The sequence below is a fragment of the Drosophila elegans genome, unplaced genomic scaffold (genome assembly GCF_018152505.1).
Source record: "Drosophila elegans isolate 14027-0461.03 unplaced genomic scaffold, ASM1815250v1 contig_149, whole genome shotgun sequence".
NCBI classification, from domain to species: Eukaryota; Metazoa; Arthropoda; class Insecta; order Diptera; family Drosophilidae; genus Drosophila; species Drosophila elegans.
Genome location: NW_024545513.1, coordinates 12,362,915 through 12,383,719, shown reverse-complemented (window position 1 = coordinate 12,383,719; position 20,805 = coordinate 12,362,915). Strand labels below are relative to the sequence as shown.

General features: G+C 39.4%; 4 protein-coding genes across 5 annotated transcripts; 1 reads left to right on the top strand and 3 right to left on the bottom strand.

Moving 5' to 3' along the window:
- Nucleotides 1-760: 760 nt before the first annotated feature.
- LOC108137212 (probable insulin-like peptide 6) lies at nt 761-3,978 on the bottom strand. Of its 2 annotated transcripts, XM_017258803.2 has the most exons (4): nt 3,839-3,976; nt 2,718-3,042; nt 1,207-1,420; nt 761-1,131 (listed from the first exon to the last, which is right to left on the bottom strand). In XM_017258803.2, exons 3-4 carry the CDS (start codon nt 1,418-1,420, stop codon nt 1,022-1,024), a joined length of 324 nt encoding a protein of 107 aa, XP_017114292.1. In that variant the 5' UTR covers nt 2,718-3,042; nt 3,839-3,976; the 3' UTR covers nt 761-1,021. The 2 variants fall into 2 exon arrangements, with proteins under 2 accessions (XP_017114292.1, XP_041566788.1); XM_041710854.1 differs by lacking the exon at nt 2,718-3,042 and having other exon boundaries at nt 3,839-3,978.
- A 7,518-nt stretch (nt 3,979-11,496) lies between these two features.
- LOC108137086 lies at nt 11,497-13,381 on the bottom strand. Its single transcript, XM_017258610.2, has 3 exons — nt 13,252-13,381; nt 12,649-12,880; nt 11,497-11,996 (listed from the first exon to the last, which is right to left on the bottom strand). Exons 2-3 carry the CDS (start codon nt 12,854-12,856, stop codon nt 11,611-11,613), a joined length of 594 nt encoding a protein of 197 aa, XP_017114099.1. The 5' UTR covers nt 12,857-12,880; nt 13,252-13,381; the 3' UTR covers nt 11,497-11,610.
- A 1,052-nt stretch (nt 13,382-14,433) lies between these two features.
- LOC108137182 (raf homolog serine/threonine-protein kinase Raf) lies at nt 14,434-19,187 on the top strand. The gene is made up of 5 exons (XM_017258765.2): nt 14,434-15,457; nt 16,074-16,996; nt 17,495-17,635; nt 17,697-18,070; nt 18,134-19,187. The coding sequence occupies exons 1-5, from the start codon at nt 15,295-15,297 to the stop codon at nt 18,711-18,713; spliced, it is 2,181 nt and encodes a 726-aa protein (XP_017114254.1). The 5' UTR covers nt 14,434-15,294; the 3' UTR covers nt 18,714-19,187.
- A 765-nt stretch (nt 19,188-19,952) lies between these two features.
- On the bottom strand, nt 19,953-20,634 carry LOC108137077 (39S ribosomal protein L14, mitochondrial). The gene has a single exon (XM_017258583.2). The coding sequence runs from the start codon at nt 20,506-20,508 to the stop codon at nt 20,017-20,019; it is 492 nt and encodes a 163-aa protein (XP_017114072.1). The 5' UTR covers nt 20,509-20,634; the 3' UTR covers nt 19,953-20,016.
- Nucleotides 20,635-20,805: the final 171 nt, after the last annotated feature.

Sequence of the window (20,805 nt, the reverse complement as noted above, 5' to 3'; positions counted from 1 at the left end):
AGTTGGTTGAAATGGGGTTAAGGGATAGTCATACTCCCATGTGTGGCTGATTTGCACCATCATTAAAATCATCATCGTCAGCGTTTGTAATCTAATTTGCAGTCATCTCATCATCATCATCGTCATCGTCATCGTCATCATCAGTTGACCCCCATATTCGGTGCTGTCCAGCTTGTGAGTGTCCTTTTCAAAAGTTTTACGCCCGGCATTCAATTTCGAAGGGTGTGCATATTATATGACCCAAACTCAAACTCGAACCCGAACCCAAAATAAAAAAAACCCTAACTCAAGGCCATGACAATCTTGTCGAGTGTCACTCTGAATAGATTTCGCTTTGTGGGTTTATAACGCCAACAATAGAGGAGTCTAATGAAACGGGGTGTGTCCAAATTCGAGAGGGTGTTTGCATGAAAGTTTCCCAAAATTGGTCCTGGTTCGGTGGCGGAAATTGAAATAATAAAATAAAAAAAAAATATAGTTACTACAAGGCGTCATTTGAGCATTTCAGAGTTGTAAATACAATTGGCAAGTGAATTGTGGGCTTAATTTTACAATGCCTTTTTGATAGATATTAATATTAGCCTTAATTAACCTAAAACCCCTAAGAAAATCCTAACTATATATAAGTGTTAGTTATATTGCATACTTTTAGACATATTTTTAAGAGTTTTGTAAGACCAAGCAAAAATGTTTTGAAGCAAAGCCCCATAATCCTGTTTAATTTGCAACGTAACTCAAGTCCATCATTTGAATTCTCTCGTTCATTTGAATTTTTTTATTGTACAAAATTGAGTTAGTGTATAGTTTAAATTAGTAAAATATACTTAGTGTACTCTAAGGGAGGCTGCTGTTTGCTCGTTTTATCTTAAGGCTTAAGAACGATGGAGTGTGTGGGATGGTGTGGGGTGTGTTTGGTGTGTTGGGTGTGTAAGGTGCAAGGCATAGAGTGCGGAGTGAAGTTCAGTGTAGTGGAGTGTTGTGGAGTGGCGGTTGATCAACTCAACCCCAATTCGGGAATATATCATTCTTTGCAGTACTTTAATAGCTCCGTGTAGGTGCATCCCCCCGGCTTGCAGCACTGATCGGCGACATACTGCACATCTCGCTTCCTGCGTTTCCCAAAACTGTTGGCTATGGATTATACATAGAACACATATTGATAAGCAATCGCAGTTCTACAAAATCGAACCAAGTCGTTTTACTTACGAAAGCGATCGCCGTAAGACACCGTTCCAGATTCGCATATGCCCTGTATGAATTCACTGAGATTGGTGGAGCACATCACTCGTCTTTGTTCGTAGTCCACCGGTGCAAGTGGACTACTTGCCACCTGGGGCACCCAACTGCTGATCAGCACCAGCACGGCGATTAAGTTTGCCAGGACTAGCAGGATTCTGGACGTTGGCACTTCGGGAATCATCTGAAATAAACGCATATGGGGATGGTTAATACATTTGAAAAGTTTTGTAACTGCCAGAAAGCTAGATGTCCTGATGATCAAGGCTGGACTACCCTTTTTAACTTTAAGCGCTCTTTAAGACCATATGTAGAACCTAATCGAATCAAGACTTTGCCCCAAAACTTGTCTTATTTTTTGTCGATCCTGATCGAGTCTAGTTATCTGATTCCTACCTTTGCTAAACCACAAATGAATATCCTGCGACAATAGCTCTTCAAATGCAATACTCCCGTCGAAACTATTTTGGTGACTTGTAATAAGGACACATTTCTTCGAAATCGGACTGATAACTCCCCCATCTCTTCCGCCTTGCACACGCGTCTGGGGTCTTTTGCTTGTCTCAGCTCAACTCCCTTATCAGCTCTCAAATATTATTGTATTTTCCATTCGATTCTGTTATTGTTTGTGTCTGGGCTGCGGCGCTGAGCTGAGCTGAGCTGTGCTGGCCAGGAAATATATTTACATAAACTTCAGTGTTTAAAAATAACCCATCGGCTCCTCACTTATCATTTGGAACATGAGTTCTTTTTATACACAATCAGAAAGTCTGAGTGACTTGGGGAGTATAGTATAGTATAGTAGAGTAGAGAGGAGTGAAGTGGAGTGGAGTGGGGCATATGCCCCATGTGGCTTTTGTTTTTGTTGTTGTTGTTGTTGTTTACATTTAATGAGTAGACGCTCCTTTGGAAACTCGGCTTTCAACCACACTCTATATCTATATATAGTATGTGGTTCAATGTTTTTCCACTTCTGTCGCTTTCGTTTTCACAGTGATATGCCATAGCGCATCTATATATAGATCTTGAACACCACTTGGCTGATTTCGGTTGGTGTTGTTAGTTTGTTTGTTTTCCTTGGGAAGAACCGATCATGGCTCGAGTTTTATTTCGATCTTGATAAGAATCGAGAAGAGGTTAAGGTTGTCTTTATGCGTGTAGAAGTGATGCGGAGGGGGTTCAAGGGGTTTGAGATATTACAATTTTTCACATCCTTGAAATGCCGTGAACTTTCTCAGCACAGATAGTAATCTTGTGGAGTTTTGTTTTGTTCAAAAGATCACGAAAATAAATGACTTTGTTGTTTTTCTTTATAAGTATTTTTAAAAATAATTTGAAAAACAAGCCTGATAAGAAATTGAGAGTTTATATTTCTTCGAATCGAATATTTTTGTATTATATTATTGTTTTTCTTTTCCAATATTGCTAACAACATAACTAAAATATGGCAAAGGATGCCAATTTTCCTCATTTATACTTACATTTGCATGCTGTTCTTTCCGAGTTTAATGGTATATATATATTGGTTTCCTTTGCTTTCCTTAATATATAACAATCAAGGCTTTGGATATTTATATGTTGTTTGATATACGCGGATTATAGAACGTTTATATTGTGGATGTGTGTGTTTTAGGCATATAGTGTTTATATATTTCCGGGCGCTCCCTTTTCACTTTCCGTGTATAGAGTTTCTAACGGGTTTATCACTTGCTTAAGGAACTTTCTTTTTTGCTAATTTGCAGATTTTCTTTTGCGATCACACAGTTTCAAAATCACAATTGATTGACGAAAAACAAAACAAAACGACTAAAAATAAGGGGTAAGTTTCCTTCTTTTTTTTGTGGGTTTAGATAGGGTTTTTGTACGTGCAAAAAAAAAAAAAAAATTGAAAAAAAAAGCGGAGCCGATAAATATTTGTATCCTTTGCGATTGAAGATCGATTAAAGTCCTTTTGCTATCGATAGGCGATTGGTGGAGTGCGGGCAATCGAACAAGTGGCTAACTTCTGCTGCTGCTGCTGCGTTTTCGACTGCTGTTGCGGCTGCTGCTGCTGCGTTTTCTGCTGCTGCTGCGCCCACAAGTTGTTGTTGCATCGCGTGACGTATTGTGGCACGAGCAGAAGAGTGCGGGTATATCTATCGGACCGCAGGCGTCTGAGCAACTGATCGACTAATCGACTGGCAATGCGAATTGTAGCGGTATTCCGCTGACGTTGCGACTGGCTTGGAATTGGAAACGCTTTTGGAAGCTGGACGCTTGGATGCTGGAACGTAAAGCTGCCGTTTCTTGGGAGTATCAGTATCTCGTATTCCCATCTCCCGCGATCTCCCCCTCTCTATCGCTCTCACTCTGCTCTCATATATATTGAACTGCGCTTGCTCTCTGTTCGTCCTTATCTCTATCTCTTTCTTTGGGAGAGCGCTTAACTCGTTCCCTCTCTCTCTAATTGTTTGCTGCTGTTTGTGGTTGTTTATTTTTAGACCCTCTATAATTAGAAGGCTTCTTATCTCTATCTCGCTCGCCCGTCACTTTCTTCCGCTTTCCACACACTTTTAAATTGAATTCTTCTCGCACTTTCGGAGAAAGGTTCTTGGCTTCTTACACTTTTAATTGCACTCTTCGGAAGAACGCACTTCGCACTTCCTTTCTTCCGCTTTCCACGCTTTAAATTGCACTCTTATCGAATTCTTCTCGCTCGCTCGTTTGGAAGAACGTTCTTCGTTGTTTCACAGCCAAATTGGAAAAGAACCGTTGCCGCGACGCCAGCGCAAAACGAAGCCTCACTTTACGCGCGTGCGAGTGAGAGGGAGCAATGCAGCCAATGCGAAGCACGTGGACTGCAGGTGGAAGTGCGAGCGAAACGACAGCAATTGGAAGGCAAAGTCCAGTGTCTTGGGAAAGGCAAAAAAAAAAAAATAAGAAAAAAAAGACAGTAAGCGCAAACAAATGCTTAAAATTAAACAATTTGCCGGCCATGACACATTCAATCAACTTTGGGTCACCGTGGAGCCGAGTGTTTGCGGGTGTGTGTGGGTCTTTAAGAGCATTAATACAGGCCAAAGTCTATAAGCCGAACTAAATTACATGGGACTCTTAGAAAATTATCTCCAAACTTGGAATTTTAAACAGGTAATATTACTTGACCTAATGTTTTTAAGTTTATTGTCATCGAAGTTTAATCTATACAACTTTAAGTTACGTTTTATAGTATTAATGGTCAGCTAAGTTTTTAATCTTAGCTTAAGAACTTATGTAATCTAATTGAGAGCACAAGAAAAAGAAAATATCAACTATTTAGTTAAACATCGGTTTTCTGATTCCCCCTTTAATTGTTTACATGGTGCAGCGTCAGCAAATTTAGACTTTATCGCTCATTTCAGTCATCGAACAATTAGTCATGTTGGAAATATTATGAGTATAATGTCTGGTGTTTCTCAACAGTCGATAATGCCTGGTTTGAGTTCCATAAAAACATAGTTTAAAAAGTCGCATTTTTGAAACATTTTTCAAGACTTGCACTTGAAACAAACCCTTAACATAAATTAAGTATTTATTTAATTAAGAATTTAAAAATTTCTATACAAAAATGTTCTATTTTTAACCCTTAACCAAAACTTGTTATAGAAGATGATAATTCGAGTTAGGAAAGTCGGACTGTATAACCATACAATAGAATAATCACATTAATAAGATCGTCTTTGAACAAAGTACACACAAACATTGCATGTGTGTGGGTGTGCGTGTGTGAGTGACAAATGCACACAGCAACAAAAAGCACAACAACAATAAATAGAGTGAATCCATCAGTGGAAAAGCAGCATCCAATCCACGCTATATATGTATGTACATATATATACATATGTATGCACTTGTTGATTTTCATTTTCCTTATTAACGGTAACGCTTCGTCAAAGCGACAAAGTTCAGTCGTTTGTAGATGACTCCAAACCATTCTATTATGGGTTTATATATGCCATAGAATTTCCGTAACCCCTTGCCCCCAATTTCTGTACAGCTATAATTGATTATTGTTAACTGAAGTGTAAGTCTTCAATTGATTTTAATAATATATATGTACATATGTATGTTCAATTGTTTGGTATTTGTAAAATGATTTTTACTTTTACAAACAATATGTGTTACCAATAGATTGTACATAATTCGAAAAATTACATTAATGAAATTTAAATAAAAATGGGCAATAAAATAGCTATAGATGCGATTAATCAGAGCTTGATCCATTAATTGGAAAGACTGATCCATGGAAAGAATAGATAAGTCCAGAAATAAGACTAGATAAACTGTTTAAAATTTATGTCAATCGCAGATTGATTGATGATAACCAAATGGTTTAATTTTGATTTCTTTGATATACGCATTATATCGAAGTAATCAAAATTAAACCATTTGTTTATCTTTTTTGGTACCTGATACCCTGTACACGACCAGATGGTATGGGGTATATGGGTGGGGTATGGGTGTATGGGGTCTTGGGCTTGGCTTGGCTTATAGATAATGATTCGGCGATAAGCTTGTTGATGTTTTTGTTGCTGGAACAGCTAAGGCGACTGCGACATCGATTGCAGCCGATGAAGATGAAGAACGGAAGCCGATGGGGCAGCCCAAAAGGGGGGCGGTGGGCGTGGTGGGGTGCTACGCTGTCCGTCCGTCAGTGAAAAAGCCGTAAACAACGGCAACGTGAATTCGTCGTGATCTAGTTTCGATTCAAAATAAAAGATCCCTATTTTTAGCATTAATCTCGGCTCTCCGTCGAGGAAAACAACATCTCTCTAGAGAGAGAGAGAGAGAGAGAGAGAATGCGAGAAAGAGAGAGATAGAGAAGGAGGGTGGGAAGTGTGGGCGGAGATGGGGTGGCAGTAGGAGGGTGAGGGTGAGGCCCTGTGTGCTAAGTCATCGTGCGAGATAAGCCAAGGCTTGTACATGCCGAGAAAAATTGTAAACAAGTATCAGTCATTTCTCAAATATATCAGTCGTGTTAAGAAAAAAATTCCTCCTTCTATCGATACTTAAACTCAGTTGAAATCGATTACCAATTGTTTATTGTTCGTTTTTGTTTTTAAGACCATAGGTAATTTACACTAATAAAAAAGTGTTCAAAATTCGCCGAATATAATATAACTTATTTGTATCTTATCGATTCTAAGCCCCAGATGTTATCGATTATCAATTGCTTATCGTTCGTTTTTGTTTTTTAAACCATAAATAATTTTGACTAAGAACGAACTGTTCAAAACCCCGAATTTCTGGATGTTCTTTAAAAACATCTTTACCTCATTGATTCTTTCCAATTGTTTATCGTTCGCTCTTTCATTAAGGTGTAAATATAACATTTTGCTAAAAAATATACTGGGTATATTGATTTCAAATATTTGTTTTAGGGATAAGGCTATAATATAATTGTAAATATGTTCTCTGTAAATATAACATTTTGCTCCTTAAAAAATATCCTTTCAAATATTTGTTTTAGGAAGAAGGCTATAATACATTTGTTAACATGTTCTCTCTGTGTAGGTTGTCCATCTGTTGTTTTTGGAGAGACTAAATGGGCGGGCTGTTGTTGGTTGGATGAATTGGATTGGATGGATCGATCTCAGCGGTATGAGCAATACGCAACGCGGTGCAGAGTCCAAGGTGGGAAGACCCACACGGGGAGCACGCCACGTCAGGGTCAACGATTCAAATCGGATCGGATCGATAGCCGATGGGTGAATGGATCGACAGGTATTATAATACGTTACTACGATCCTGCCAACTAGGATTCAGGATTATTAACAAGTTGAAATAAAACCTGCTGGTAAGGATTTACTTTTGAATTATATTATCTGAAGAATCTTAGCATTTTTGAATATTAAAAAATAGGTAAATACATATTTTTTAATCAATGTTTAGCTAAATATTTAAAAGTCATTTTCTTTTATTTAAATGTATAAGAGATAACTTATAAGCTATAAAAGACAGGTGATCGATGGTTTCGATAGATTGTTGGCCTATTGATTTCGATAAATCACCAACTGCCAGCGGGGAAATCAAGAGTGGGCTCTTGGTTTTTTCCTCTAGCCAGAGGTTGAGATAAGCAACTAGTGGGAGGCACCACAGATGCTGATCCCGATCCCGATCCCGATCCCTCACCCACTACACTTGAGGCAAAAGAGGCAAAAGAGGCAAAAAAAAAGGTGATGGGGGGAGGGGGTTGCCAGGAGGCGATCGAGCGAATATTGTTTACTTGTGCTAAAATTGGATCTTCATTGATTGACATGTACGGCAATCGGGCGCCAACAACAAGACATCGCGAATCTATAGCTCTGAGCCCGAGATGCTATAGCTCAGACGCAGATTATTGACCCAGAAGCGTGGAGGAGGTTTGTTGTTGATACCAAAAGCCTAGACATCGGCGACAACAGTCTGCAATCGTAGTATACATATGTACATATGTATATGTGGGCAAAAAATACCACAACAAAAACAATAACAAATCAAATTCACATTCCCATTCTAGCGAATTGAACTTTGCAATTAAGTTGCAAGTTCCATCGAACTAACGCTTAGTTGATCGAGTTTCTCTTTCAATTTCGGTGTTAGCCATTGATGTTAAAATATTTATAGGAAAATATTAATATTAAAATATTTATAAATTATAATTCAACTTTGCAATTTATTTACAAGTTTCCTAGAATTAACGCTTTATTGGGAATTCCTAGATGGATGTTGGATAGCAATTAAAAATTGAAGAATTCAAATGAAAAAAAACTACCAATAAATTTTGAACACTTCCTAGATATTCTATTACATTTTAATATATTCCACTAAAACCATTCGTGATTTGCCAGATTCCTTGAATTGATAAAAGGTCTTGGTGGTCGCAAACTGTAAACAATAAACCGATTTAAGTGCTGTTTTTAATACAATGAGTTATGGTATAATCAAAATTGTTTACTTGCCATATTTTCCTTTAAAATCATTTAAAAGCAGCAATTTATGGGGTAATTCTTGAGCAAAAAAACAAAAATGCTTTAGCTTTAAAAATAAATCACTATTGTGATTCATTTGCTAAATTTACATTAAGTCAATAAAAAGTTTATCTTTTTCCCAATAATTGCAATTAAGATTAATTGTTTTCACTCGAATTTTAAATTCTTAAACACTTAACAATATTCAGATAGTAACAATATATTTATTGGTCATTTCGATTAAAAAGAATAAACAAGTTTTATATTTTTTTCCATTTAAAAGGTCAAAATGAGATTAAATTGGGCTTGTGATATTGGATACTCTGTTTATGAATACTTCCCCTTTTTAATTTGGTAACACACCTTGCATATTTTTTGTTTCCAGTTCCATTCGCATTTTATTATTAAGATTCTTGTGATTTTTCTATTTTTTCTTATATATTGTAGCGTTGTGAAAAAACAACTCACGAAATTATCGCCCGATGTCAATAAACTGTCGCCAACGACCCCAAAAAAAAACAAAAGCAACAATGGAAGGTGGGTGCTAAAGTGGGTGGGGAAGTGGGTGGTGTTTGGGTGGTCGAGATGAAGAGCAAAGAGCAACAATCGAGAGAAACAGCCACCAGCGGGCATAGACACACATTTTTGGGTCTATTTCATTTTTTTTCTGGTCTTCACATTGGGGGCGGTGGGTGGTAAGTGGTAAGTGGCTGGGCGGCCTCTGTCAGCTGCCAATGAACTGCAATCGGCTAGGAGGCCTCAAGGTCAACGTCTGGCACACAAAACGCCGCCACCACGCAGTGGTTCAAAGAGTGCTGACCTGGAATTGAACGCCCCGAAAAGTAAGACCTTGAACTCAGTGAACATAAAAAATTGGCCAATCAACTAAGGTCTTCAAATCAACTGAGTTCTTTCATTTAATTCATAAGACCAATTTCTAAATTTATAAATTTTTAAGTGAGTCCACCGGGACTCTTAAAGAAATTATCCCATTAATTTAGTACAATGAACTACATTTTCCCTGAGAGGCTGCAGCTTCAAGCTTTCAATTTAAAAATATTTATTAAAATATTTGAAAAATGTACCTTTAATGTTTAATAAGGAAACTTAATATTAATATCGTAGAGGAGTTATATTACTATGGTGAAATATTTTTTTTAAACAATGTATATAAGCAATCAAAATATTTAGGTCTACTTTTTTTTAATAAGAAAATATAGCAAGTATGAATAAATTGTAAATTTAAAAATTTGTATGTGAGATAGAGTAAATAACGCATAAATTAAGTACAATTGAAATAAATTCCTGAAGAGGCTACAACATTAAGTTATTAATTTAAAAATATTTGTAAATTTATTTCAAAACTGTACCTTCAAAGTTTAATAAGGGAAATCAGCTTATTATGGTGAGATATTATTTTTAAATAAATATGTTATTTAATTCCATAAAGAAGTATAAATAAATTAATTTAAGAACTGTAACCATAATTGTATTGACAATTCGAATGTATTAAATTACATGGAGTAACTAAGTGTAAGCAGAAACTGTTTGTTTACTCGCCATTTCAAGGTTGGTTTGATTTTAGTTCACCCGTCAATGAAATGAAATAGGAACCACTGACCCACAAAACCCATCTCTAATCTATTTTCCCGGACACTCCGACTCCGTAACCTCCATGACGTCTTCGTATGCGTAATCTGGAGGTCGGCAATTGGGTATTTTGAATCGGGATTCGTAAATGGGGAGTTGGGGCAACTGTCTGCCATCCGTCTGGCCGGCTGGCCGGCTGGTGACCTTGAGTCCCGCCCCGGACCGAAAGACCCGAACACCGAAAACCCAAACCCCAAAACAAAACCAAAACCAAAAATCCGGGGAGCATTGCACCCACAATAATTGCGTGTGTCCCGATGAACTTTCACCACGGGCATTTCCATTTTCCCTTTTCCATTTTCCATTTCCCATGAAACAGAAGCCAGCGAATCACTTAAACGGCGCGTGGTCTCACAACTTGTAAACAGAATCGAGTTTACTATGTACGGCAGACTTACTACACATATTATATATATTATAGGTATATATTATGTTTACACGCAATTCATGCGATTAGAGCAGTACGATTTCAAAATAAATCATTAACCGCATTTCAATCATTTTCATCAATTAATCATTGACCAAAAAACAAAACGTGAAACCCATCTATATTATATGTACTATGTACATGCATATACATATACATATGTGAAATAAAACACAATCTTCGACCATATGAATGTATAATATTGACATCAATTCTGGTGACAGTACGATTCATAGTTAATAAGTAAAAAAAACAATTCTTGCGTGCCTGCTATCAACACTCACGATCTTGTCATTTCGAAACGCACTGTTTGCCATGCATATTTTATATAATTACGCGAATTCAGATTGTAAACAATTTTACAAATAGTCGCAATAACAATTATAGCCGATTTGCTAGCGATAAGAGTTGCGAGACTATTGAAAACCAGCCGGAGAAGTCCGGGGTTTCTCGGGTTGCGGGAAAGAAGGAGCACAAGGGTATCGGATTGACCCGGTTCCAATCTCTCAATCTTATAATCTTTCCGATTTCCCACGTGGCCGCTACTCAACAATCGTTATGGGAAATCATTAGTGGCTGACTTTTGCAGCCCACTGCAATCTAAATTAGTTTTTTATTTTTTTCCTCTTAAATCCTTATCAATGATCAGTGATAACTGGCAATTTTAAAGCTTATTAGACTATTGTCCTTAACTGATTTGTCCAATACGTATACAGACACACTTTTTTCTCCATAAAAATGTTAAAAAAACGAAATCTAACTAAATATGCAGATAAATTGGTGAACTAAATAATTTTTAGAATGTTTTTGAGCCCTTGTTTCACCACTCTTTGCCATTCATTAAAAATTTCGAAAAAAACAACATAAAAATAGGTCAAATAAGCCAAATATATTTTCGTAAACCCTTTTTTTTTTAATTTTTGAAACGTAAACAAATGGAAAAAAACCAAAATTTTAAATTAGCTTGGTACAGTGTTGAACTATCAGATTAAGTAATACAATAGTTCCATAAACATATATTAGTTTTATTGCATATCTAATTTTCCTAGTTCCCAGATGATGTCATATTTTCGTAAGCCAGTTTTTCTAATTATAGTTCATAGTTTTGAAATTGATTGCAAGAAAAGTTTTAAAAAACGAAGTCATTACACAGATGTTCGAAATCCAGAAAACCCAAAATTTGTATTCACCTTAATACAGTGTTGCACTATCAGATTAATGGATACACAGTGAATACAACAAATTTTAATAAAAGATATTCGGGTATACATGATTTAGTTATTCGATTTAAAATTGGTTGCAGGAAATGCGGAAATTGCGGTCATGAGATCATGGGATCATGGGGTCATTGGGATCTTCGGCGAAAGCATCGGGGAAGTGTGGTGCAGGACCGTAGCGCGGTCCGTTCCCGGCGTGAAAGAGCCCGATGGTCATGTTCTTCGCCAAATACTCGGCCACGAACTGCGAGGTACTGGCTATGGCATCCCACTGACCGTGCAGCTGGCGCAGTTCCTGTAGTTCGTCCAGGGCCAAATAGAACATTGGCTGGGTGATACGGTCGGGCTCTCCCAAGCGTGACAGAGTGTGGACGCTGCGCCGTCGGGGCAACATCCGTGGGACATTCACCTCCGGAAGCAGATTCCACATGTTGGGCTCCACCACCTGGTATACGCGGCTGTTGGCGCTGCGCATTCGGTACTCCTCGATGGTCATAACTAGTGGCAAAGGGAACGATTTAGTAGTCTTGGATATTTAACAAATGTCTTATTTGTTATTTTCGATTTGGCCACTGGATATGGGAATGGGAAAAAATAACTAACTGGAGCTGTTTTTAATTCAAAAAACCAAAAAGTCACTAAATAAATGCTAACTCCTGGGTCGTTGCACCTCAATCAGCTGTTCGCCAGCTGGGAACCAGTGTTGTCTATCCTTTTTTATATCAAAAAAAAACATGGTATCACTGCAATATACTCGTATTGCAACACACTTTTTTTCACTATTAAATCAATAATTTTAATTTTTTAACTTGCAGACAAAGTCCCTAAAGATTTTTACACCCGAAAAAAATGTTTTTATTTTTGCACAAATTCCATAATTATTGGAACATTGTCCTAACGACGAGCCTTCCATATATACATATATATATAGAAAAAAATTACCGAACAAAAAGTACTCAAGACGATATAGCCGGCCAAATAGCGCTGGATAATGTTTAAGATATTTGTTTCTTAAATATGTATATTACGCAGGTGGGCGTATAGCTTGGGGCATTAAGAATTTGTTTCTATTATTAAGTTTTTTTTTTTTGCTAAGGGTACGGTTTTACTAGTGAATTTCTTGGGAAGAGCGCAAGACTTGAACACTCACCGGGTCTTTGTACTCCTGAGCGGTGCCCCCAGGAAGTACTGAGGCGGTGGTCGAACCACCACGGCACCAAGGCCTGGCTGTAGATCATGTCCTGCTGCTGGTGGTGCTGCTGCTGATGGTGGTGCTCCTGCTGATGGTCTAAGAGACGCTGGGTGCATCTCCTCTGGCGGCGAGTTGGATATTGGATTAACGATCCTTGAGTTATCATCGTGAATTCGTCCAGGAACGTGAACTTTTGAAGAGGGGATTCGGATTCTATGAGTGACTGGGACTGAAAGCCAGCGTGTAGAAGTTGTGTGTGGATTTTGTGTGAAGATCTGTTGTGTGTGGACTGCTGTGTGCTGATTTCTGAAATATTTTCAGAATAATTGAGTAAAGGAAAAATCTAAGGCAGTCGATGAGAACCGAGTGCGAAAAAATGTCTGGTGAGAAAGAATTTTTGGAAGATATAGACAACTTTTTGAACGGGGAAATCAATTCGATACGCGTAAGTATATACCAACGTTGTATTTAACCGGTTTCCAATTATCCAATTACTTTATTTACCCTCATAGCTTATACGTTTTTTTCTGTTGGTTTTTTAGGTCAATTAAATATATTTACCAGATATATCAGCTTTTCGTACGTTTTAAGTATCTTTAATATATTTTTATACAAAAATTACGAAATTTATTTGTTATATTCCACAAAACATTTTGTGAGACTATAGAAATTCTATAAAAATTAGGAAATGAATAAATTGTCATTAACTTTATTCTCAGAGGTTGCTTCGTATTAAAAATTTTTTTTGGCGAAATGTTGCTTGTAATTGAACATTTGTAATTTCTTTCATTCTATGCGTGGTTCAGAAAAGTTGTTTATATTATGCTAAGAAGCTCCCAAATATAATTTAAATCTAGCGCCCTTTTCCTTCGATAACGATAAATGTAACGGAAACGTTAGGACACGTAAACGTAAGTGATGGTCATTGTAACGTCATGGCATTTATTTTCCCGTTTCAAATTACCGATTGGGCTATCGGTAATCGATTTTCATAAAGAGTGACCACTCTTACACAAAGGTGGATAAATCGATGTTTGTGGCGGAAAATATCAGCGTTTCATGGATGTTTGAATTGCAATTAAAAACTGCTATATCTCTTGAGCCGATTCAAATTTTAGCTTCAAGACATAACGAAGTAAAAGGCAAAAACATAATGATTTTCTCAAAACAGAGAAAAAATGTAAGTACTAGGAGTAATGATATTTTGTCAATGACTTTGGTTATACCACTGCCTGCAAGATTAGTTGGGGCCAAAATTATGTTGGTGCTTTATTCAAATATAATGCTTAATTGCAGAGTGATCACATTTTAAACTCTCATAATTAAACAAGTTTTACGTTTTTTTTCCATTTATGGTGTTGAATATCGAGTGCACTTTACCACAAATTAATTAACTAATTTAAGCAAAGGGTGTGCACGAAATATACCAGAGTCATTAAAAGTGAGCAAAAACTGGAGTTTAATTGTTCAGTGTTACCATTTTTTAAATTTAGAATGACAGTAATCGTTGGGGATGGACAATGACCTCAATGTTTCTCACCTCTAGCAAGTAAACTAACATTGCTGTAGGGAAAACGTTGATTTTAACATTTTTGGAAGGAAATCGTTTGTAATTCTGTTAGAACGTCCGAGTTGTTAACCATCCAAGTTCTCCACCATCCAAGTTATCAATCATCCAAGTGCTCAACCACTCACGTTCTCCACCAATCGATGTTGGCATCGATAATTCTCCGTCTCTACGGTTTTTTGTGTTTGTTTAGTTTAGTTGGTTGTTTAGTAAAATCAGTCAAGATAACGCGACGCGGCCTGTCATAAAACTCGATATTCAAGACGTCTAGACGGTCATAAACATCGAGAACTGCGAAAGCCGACCAAAACAAAAGAAAACAAATGTTTTAATAACAACAGGTAGCCATGACAAATACCCCGTCCTATCGATAATATTTATACCCAATAGAACGGGCCAATTCACGCCTCCAAACAACGATTAAGGGCGTCAAAAGTATACAAAACATCTCGGAAAACAAATAATTTATTAAAACTAAATTGAAATATAAGCTTGAGCAGGTTGTGCCGATACCGATATCGATACAATTATTTATTTCCGTAGCCGGCACTATCCAATGTTATCGGATAATTGACAGCGCTAAATCCTTTGGAAAATCCTCAAGTTCAGCTGCTTTTACACACATTGACCTTCACTTTACATACATACGGTATATACAAGGTGTTCTTCGTGCGTGACCGTGTGTGTGTGAGTGCGCCTGCTGCGAGTGTGTGGGTGCACTGGAAAAAAGACTGGAAGTGGAAGAGCAAAAACACAGGCGATAAAATCAGCGAAAAATCAGGATATTTTGTTGGCCCCCGGAAAAGTAGCAGCACCCGGAATATAGCCCGTTCAAAAGTCAAGGACGGACGCAATGCTGCCCCCCGCCCACATGAGTGGCTGTGGGTGGCTCACCCATTAAAACTCCACTAAAACGCAAGCGCAGGAGTTTTTTTCCTTCAAGGAGTCAAGGCTTCTTCGTTTTCGGGGTCATGGTCACAAGACATTGGATATATATAGGGGACAGGATATAGCCGCACCAGCGGAGCGCCAACATCATGTCCAGCGAATCGTCCACCGAGGGCGATAGCGATCTGTACGATCCCGTGGCCGAGGAGCTGCACAATGTCCAGTTGGTGAAGCATGTGACCAGGGAGAACATCGATGCCCTCAACGCCAAGTTCGCCAATCTGCAGGAGCCACCAGCCATGTACTTAACGGGTAAGTCCTTGGCATCCCATCTGAAATCCCCGGGGAGCACTCTATTTGCTACCGAATATCGGCAATACAAATGTACTTCTTGGGATATCACATCTACCATCGATCTGAATAGCAAATCATTTTTGAAATGGGTATTTTCATAGCTCAACCTGTAAGCACATATGGATATAGCCATATAAATCCATTCTAATTAGTTAACAAATGCTAAATGTTGCACTGTTATTATAATATTTCTATATATATATATATATTAATATATAGCATATCATGATTAGGTGTGTATTTCCATAGCTCAACCTGTAGCACATATGGATATCACTGTATATACCAATTCTAAATATTATACAATTGCTAATTATTGTACTTTATTGAGTGTATTCAATGTGATTAATGTACTTCTTAGGATATCATATGTATAGTATACGATTACTAATTATAAATATTTTACATTCTGAATGTACTGAAATTTAAGTACTACTTAGGAAACAGTCTCTTAAAACGATACATCAGTACATTTGTATGCCTTGATTTAGATGGTTATTTGCAAAGCTCTTAAACCGTATATCAATATACTCTATATAGACCCATTCTAACCATTATCATTTCCCGCACACAGAATACCAGGAGTTGACCTGCAAGCTCCACGAACTGGAGGCCAAGGAGCAGGAGCTAATGGAGCGGCTGAATTCGCAGGATCAGCAGGAGGACTCCAACTCGTTGGTTGAGCGATTCAAGGAGCAGCCCCACTATCAAAATCAAACCCAAATCCTGCAGCAACAGCGGCAATTGGCCCGAGTGCATCATGGCAATGATCTGACGGACAGTCTGACAGGCTCCCAGCCGGGCAGCCAATGTGGCACCCTGACCCGCCAGCCCAAGATCCTGCTGAGAGCCCACCTGCCCAACCAGCAACGCACTTCGGTGGAGGTTATTTCGGGCGTTCGACTGTGTGATGCCTTGATGAAGGCCCTGAAACTCCGGCAACTGACACCGGACATGTGCGAGGTGAGCACAACACATTCCGGAAGACATATCATACCGTGGCACACGGACATCGGAGCGCTGCACGTGGAGGAAATCTTTGTGCGGCTGCTGGACAAGTTCCCCATCAGGACGCACATCAAGCACCAGATCATCAGGAAGACCTTCTTCTCGCTGGTCTTCTGCGAAGGCTGTCGCAGGCTGCTATTCACCGGGTTCTATTGCAGCCAGTGCAACTTTCGATTCCATCAGCGCTGCGCCAACAGGGTGCCCATGCTGTGCCAGCCCTTTCCCATGGACAGCTATTACCAGGGGCTCCTCGCCGAGAACTCGGTCCGCTTCAAGTGCAACCGCAGTCGGCGGTGCAGCAGCAGCGGCAGTAGCAGCAGCTCCAAGCCACCATCCTCGTCCTCCGGCAACCATCGACAGGGTCGTCCGCCCAGGATCAGCCAGGACGATCGATCCAATTCGGCGCCGAATGTCTGCATCAACAACATTCGATCCGTCACGAGCGAAGGGCAGCGCAGTTTGATCATGCAGGCCAGGCCTCCATTGCCGGTACGTTTTTGGGGATTATGCTCTAGTAGTAGATTAAGTTTACTTGGTCAATATGTTGCACTTGGCTGCACAGTGTGCAGTGCAAATCCACTTTGATTTGGCAATCACTGAACTGTCGAAACTAAGAACACATCTGAGTACTGTGAACTTTGGCGGCAGTTGTCCGCCCATTCACATTTTAGAAGGACATACTTTGCACTTTTCTTGTATGCAGGTTTATTTAAATTCTTTGATTTAAGAACCGTGCTCGTGGTCCTGAGGTCTGTCTATATTTGTGCGCTTCACAAAGGTTTAGTAGTAATCCTGGCCAGTTCCTACATTTCTAGTATAAACGATGTCGAGGTGCAAAGATTTATGCAATATGCTTAGAAATTTGCTGTACTGTTTTCCTAGAGAAAGTAGGAAGCTTTCTAAGCTAAAACTTTGGCTTATTGGGAAGCAAACTCTCTCTTCCGCTCCATAAATATTTGCTTTATCCTGTACCTCAATCCATTGCAGTATCCCTGTACGGATCACTCGAACTCCACGCAGGCATCGCCCACCAGCACGTTGAAGCATAATCGTCCCAGGGCAAGATCCGCCGACGAGAGCAACAAGAATCTACTTTCGCGGGACGCCAAGAGCTCTGAGGAGAACTGGGTAAGGAGCAGTTAACCTAAGTTAACCTGAATCTGAACTACAACCCTTACTTACCCTGCAGAACATCCTGGCTGAGGAGATTTTAATTGGGCCACGGATCGGATCGGGATCGTTTGGGACCGTTTACCGTGCCCACTGGCACGGACCCGTGGCCGTTAAGACGCTCAACGTGAAGACACCGAGTCTCGCCCAGCTGCAGGCCTTCAAGAACGAGGTGGCCATGCTGAAGAAGACGCGCCACTGCAACATACTGCTCTTCATGGGCTGTGTGTCGAAGCCATCGCTGGCGATTGTTACCCAATGGTGCGAGGGCAGTAGCCTCTACAAGCACGTCCATGTCAGTGAAACGAAGTTTAAGTTGAACACGCTCATCGATATTGGTCGTCAGGTGGCCCAGGGAATGGATTACCTGCATGCCAAGAACATCATACACAGGTGGGCAAACATCAATTTCCGTCATGCAAAAGAGTTCCTTGTTAAACAATATACCATTTTCAGAGACCTGAAGTCGAACAACATCTTTTTGCACGAGGATCTGTCCGTGAAGATTGGCGATTTCGGACTGGCCACGGCGAAAACTCGTTGGTCTGGCGAAAAGCAGGCCAATCAGCCCACGGGCAGTATTTTGTGGATGGCTCCGGAGGTGATTCGCATGCAGGAACTGAATCCCTACTCCTTCCAATCGGATGTTTATGCCTTCGGCATTGTGATGTACGAACTGCTGGCGGAGTGCTTGCCGTACGGTCATATTAGCAACAAGGATCAGATCCTGTTTATGGTGGGTAGAGGATTGCTGCGACCGGATATGAGCCAAGTGCGTTCGGATGCGCCGCAGGCATTGAAACGTTTGGCCGAGGACTGCATCAAGTATACGCCCAAGGATCGACCGCTCTTTCGGCCGCTGCTCAACATGCTGGAGAATATGCTGCGCACTCTGCCCAAAATCCATCGCAGTGCCAGCGAACCGAACCTGACGCAATCGCAGCTCCAGAACGATGAGTTTCTGTATCTGCCCAGCCCAAAAACGCCGGTGAACTTCAACAACTTTCAGTTCTTCGGCAGTGCTGGAAATATTTAGACAGCAAGCTGTACCTGTACTTACATATATCCTGCATCCTGCATCCTGTGTGATCAAAGTGATCCTATTTCTAGGTGTTTTTTTCCCCTCCCTTCCCCGTTTTTGTCCCTCTGTACATATAAGCGATTCGCGAAACGGGACGGCTTTGGTCTGACCACCAAAGTGAAAGAGATGGAGATGCAGATGGATATGCAGATGGATGTGGAGATGAAGATGACGATGGGTGTCGTCTGCCTGCCGACCCAAAAGCGAAAACTGATGCTTTTCTTGGAACTGACAAAGTGCATTTCTGTTACCACAAAAACGACTACAAAACTGTAAACTAAACTGCAACGCCCATGTGTAAATAACTGCATCATTACTTATATACGTTAGGCAAGACTACTAAAACTAAACTAAACTAAACTAAACTAGCTGATCGCAATTACATTATACACATTATACTTATACTACAAAAAAAAAAGAAGCACAAGCTGTTTGTCTCTGGAGTTGAAAAGTGGAGTGAAGTGACAAATGGTAACGAAATTCTTGGTAACACAGTTTGGACCACAAAATAAATACAGGTATTATTATCTATTAGGTTTCTACTTTATCATTTTAAATCGTTTATGTCTGTTTGCTTTGATTTGGTATTTACTATTTAAGATATGAATCTTTAAGGTATAATTTCATTATTTAGTTCTAGTTAAATTCATTTATATTTCAATTTTTAAAAAAATATTTTCAGCTTATTAAGTGATTAAAACAAAAAGAAAATTGTGTGGAAGGTATTTCAAAAAGTTTATGAAATAAGGATAAGGTTTTCTTATTATTATAATTATTATAGAGATTTAAAAAAAGGTCCTTAATCTTTTTTAGCTGTAGAAGCCATTCAAAGAGAAAGAAAAGGATGTGGAATGTATTCCGACAAATTTAGACAGCTTTAAGGTTTAGGTTTCCAGAAAAATTTAAAAAAAAGGTTTATTTTAGAGATGTTGTGTTTTATAGATTTTGGGATACTAACTTCATTCAGCAGTGCTTCTAGTTTGATTAAAATTGTAGGATTTTTAAAAACAGGTAACCTTTTTGGATAAAGGTTTAAAAAAAAATCTTGAAAACAAGTTTACTCTAACTACATTCAAACATTGCTTTTTAGTAAGACAGTATTATTTTGAAAATCAAACAAAAATGGGATTATTTGATGTATTTGGGAAAACTCAAACTAAGATTAGGCCAACTCTCATAAACAAGTCTTACTGATTCGGTTGGATAAACTTTATTCATTTAGCAACAGGTAAAGGAAAAGGGAGGATCTCCAGGTAACTTAAACATATCTACTGGCGATGGCCAGGACCTTGGTGTAATCCGCGCCTTTGGCCAGTGTCTTCTCCTTGAGGATGGTGCGCAGGATGGTGGGAATGGGCACATGGATGCGGGTGCCCAGCGGACTGCCGTTGTCGTCGATGAGCACCAGATTATTGCTGTCGAACTTGGGCTGTTTGGGCTTCTGGTTCTGCTTGAGTCCCACGAGGATGCCCTTCTTCATCTGGCCCTTGATGGCCACCAGCACCTTGTCGCCGATCAGGCCCACGCCCCGCTTGTTGTACACATGGATGCACCTGGGCGGACGGCCCTCGGCCATCGCCCTTTTGCCCAAATCGCTGTTGTCCACCACCCGCAAACGGGCCAATTTCCGGATTTCGCAGCACGCCGGCGTCGTGTGAATCAACTCCTGCCTCGATCCACCGCCCAAGGTCGTCGTCGTTGCCAGTGGGTGGGCCATCGGCCTCAAGGTCTTCAGGATGCGCAGCGCCATAGTTCGCAGGTATGTCCCCAAAGTTTACTTAGTATTTAATTCATAAAAATCAAAAGGAAAATCACAACAAATTAAATTATACAATTCTCTGTTCGGCTGACAGGGTTGCCAGATGACCGGTGAAATCATATGGTGCGCTAACAGCACAGTTATCGATGTTAAGCTTTAACAGAACATGCTGCCGCTAAAGGCGGGAAAATCAAACGTCACTGTTAAAAGGCAAGTGGTTAAATTAATATAAAAAAAGTGAAATAAGTGTTTTTGAATTATCAGTTCCAAAACAAACATGGATTTTAT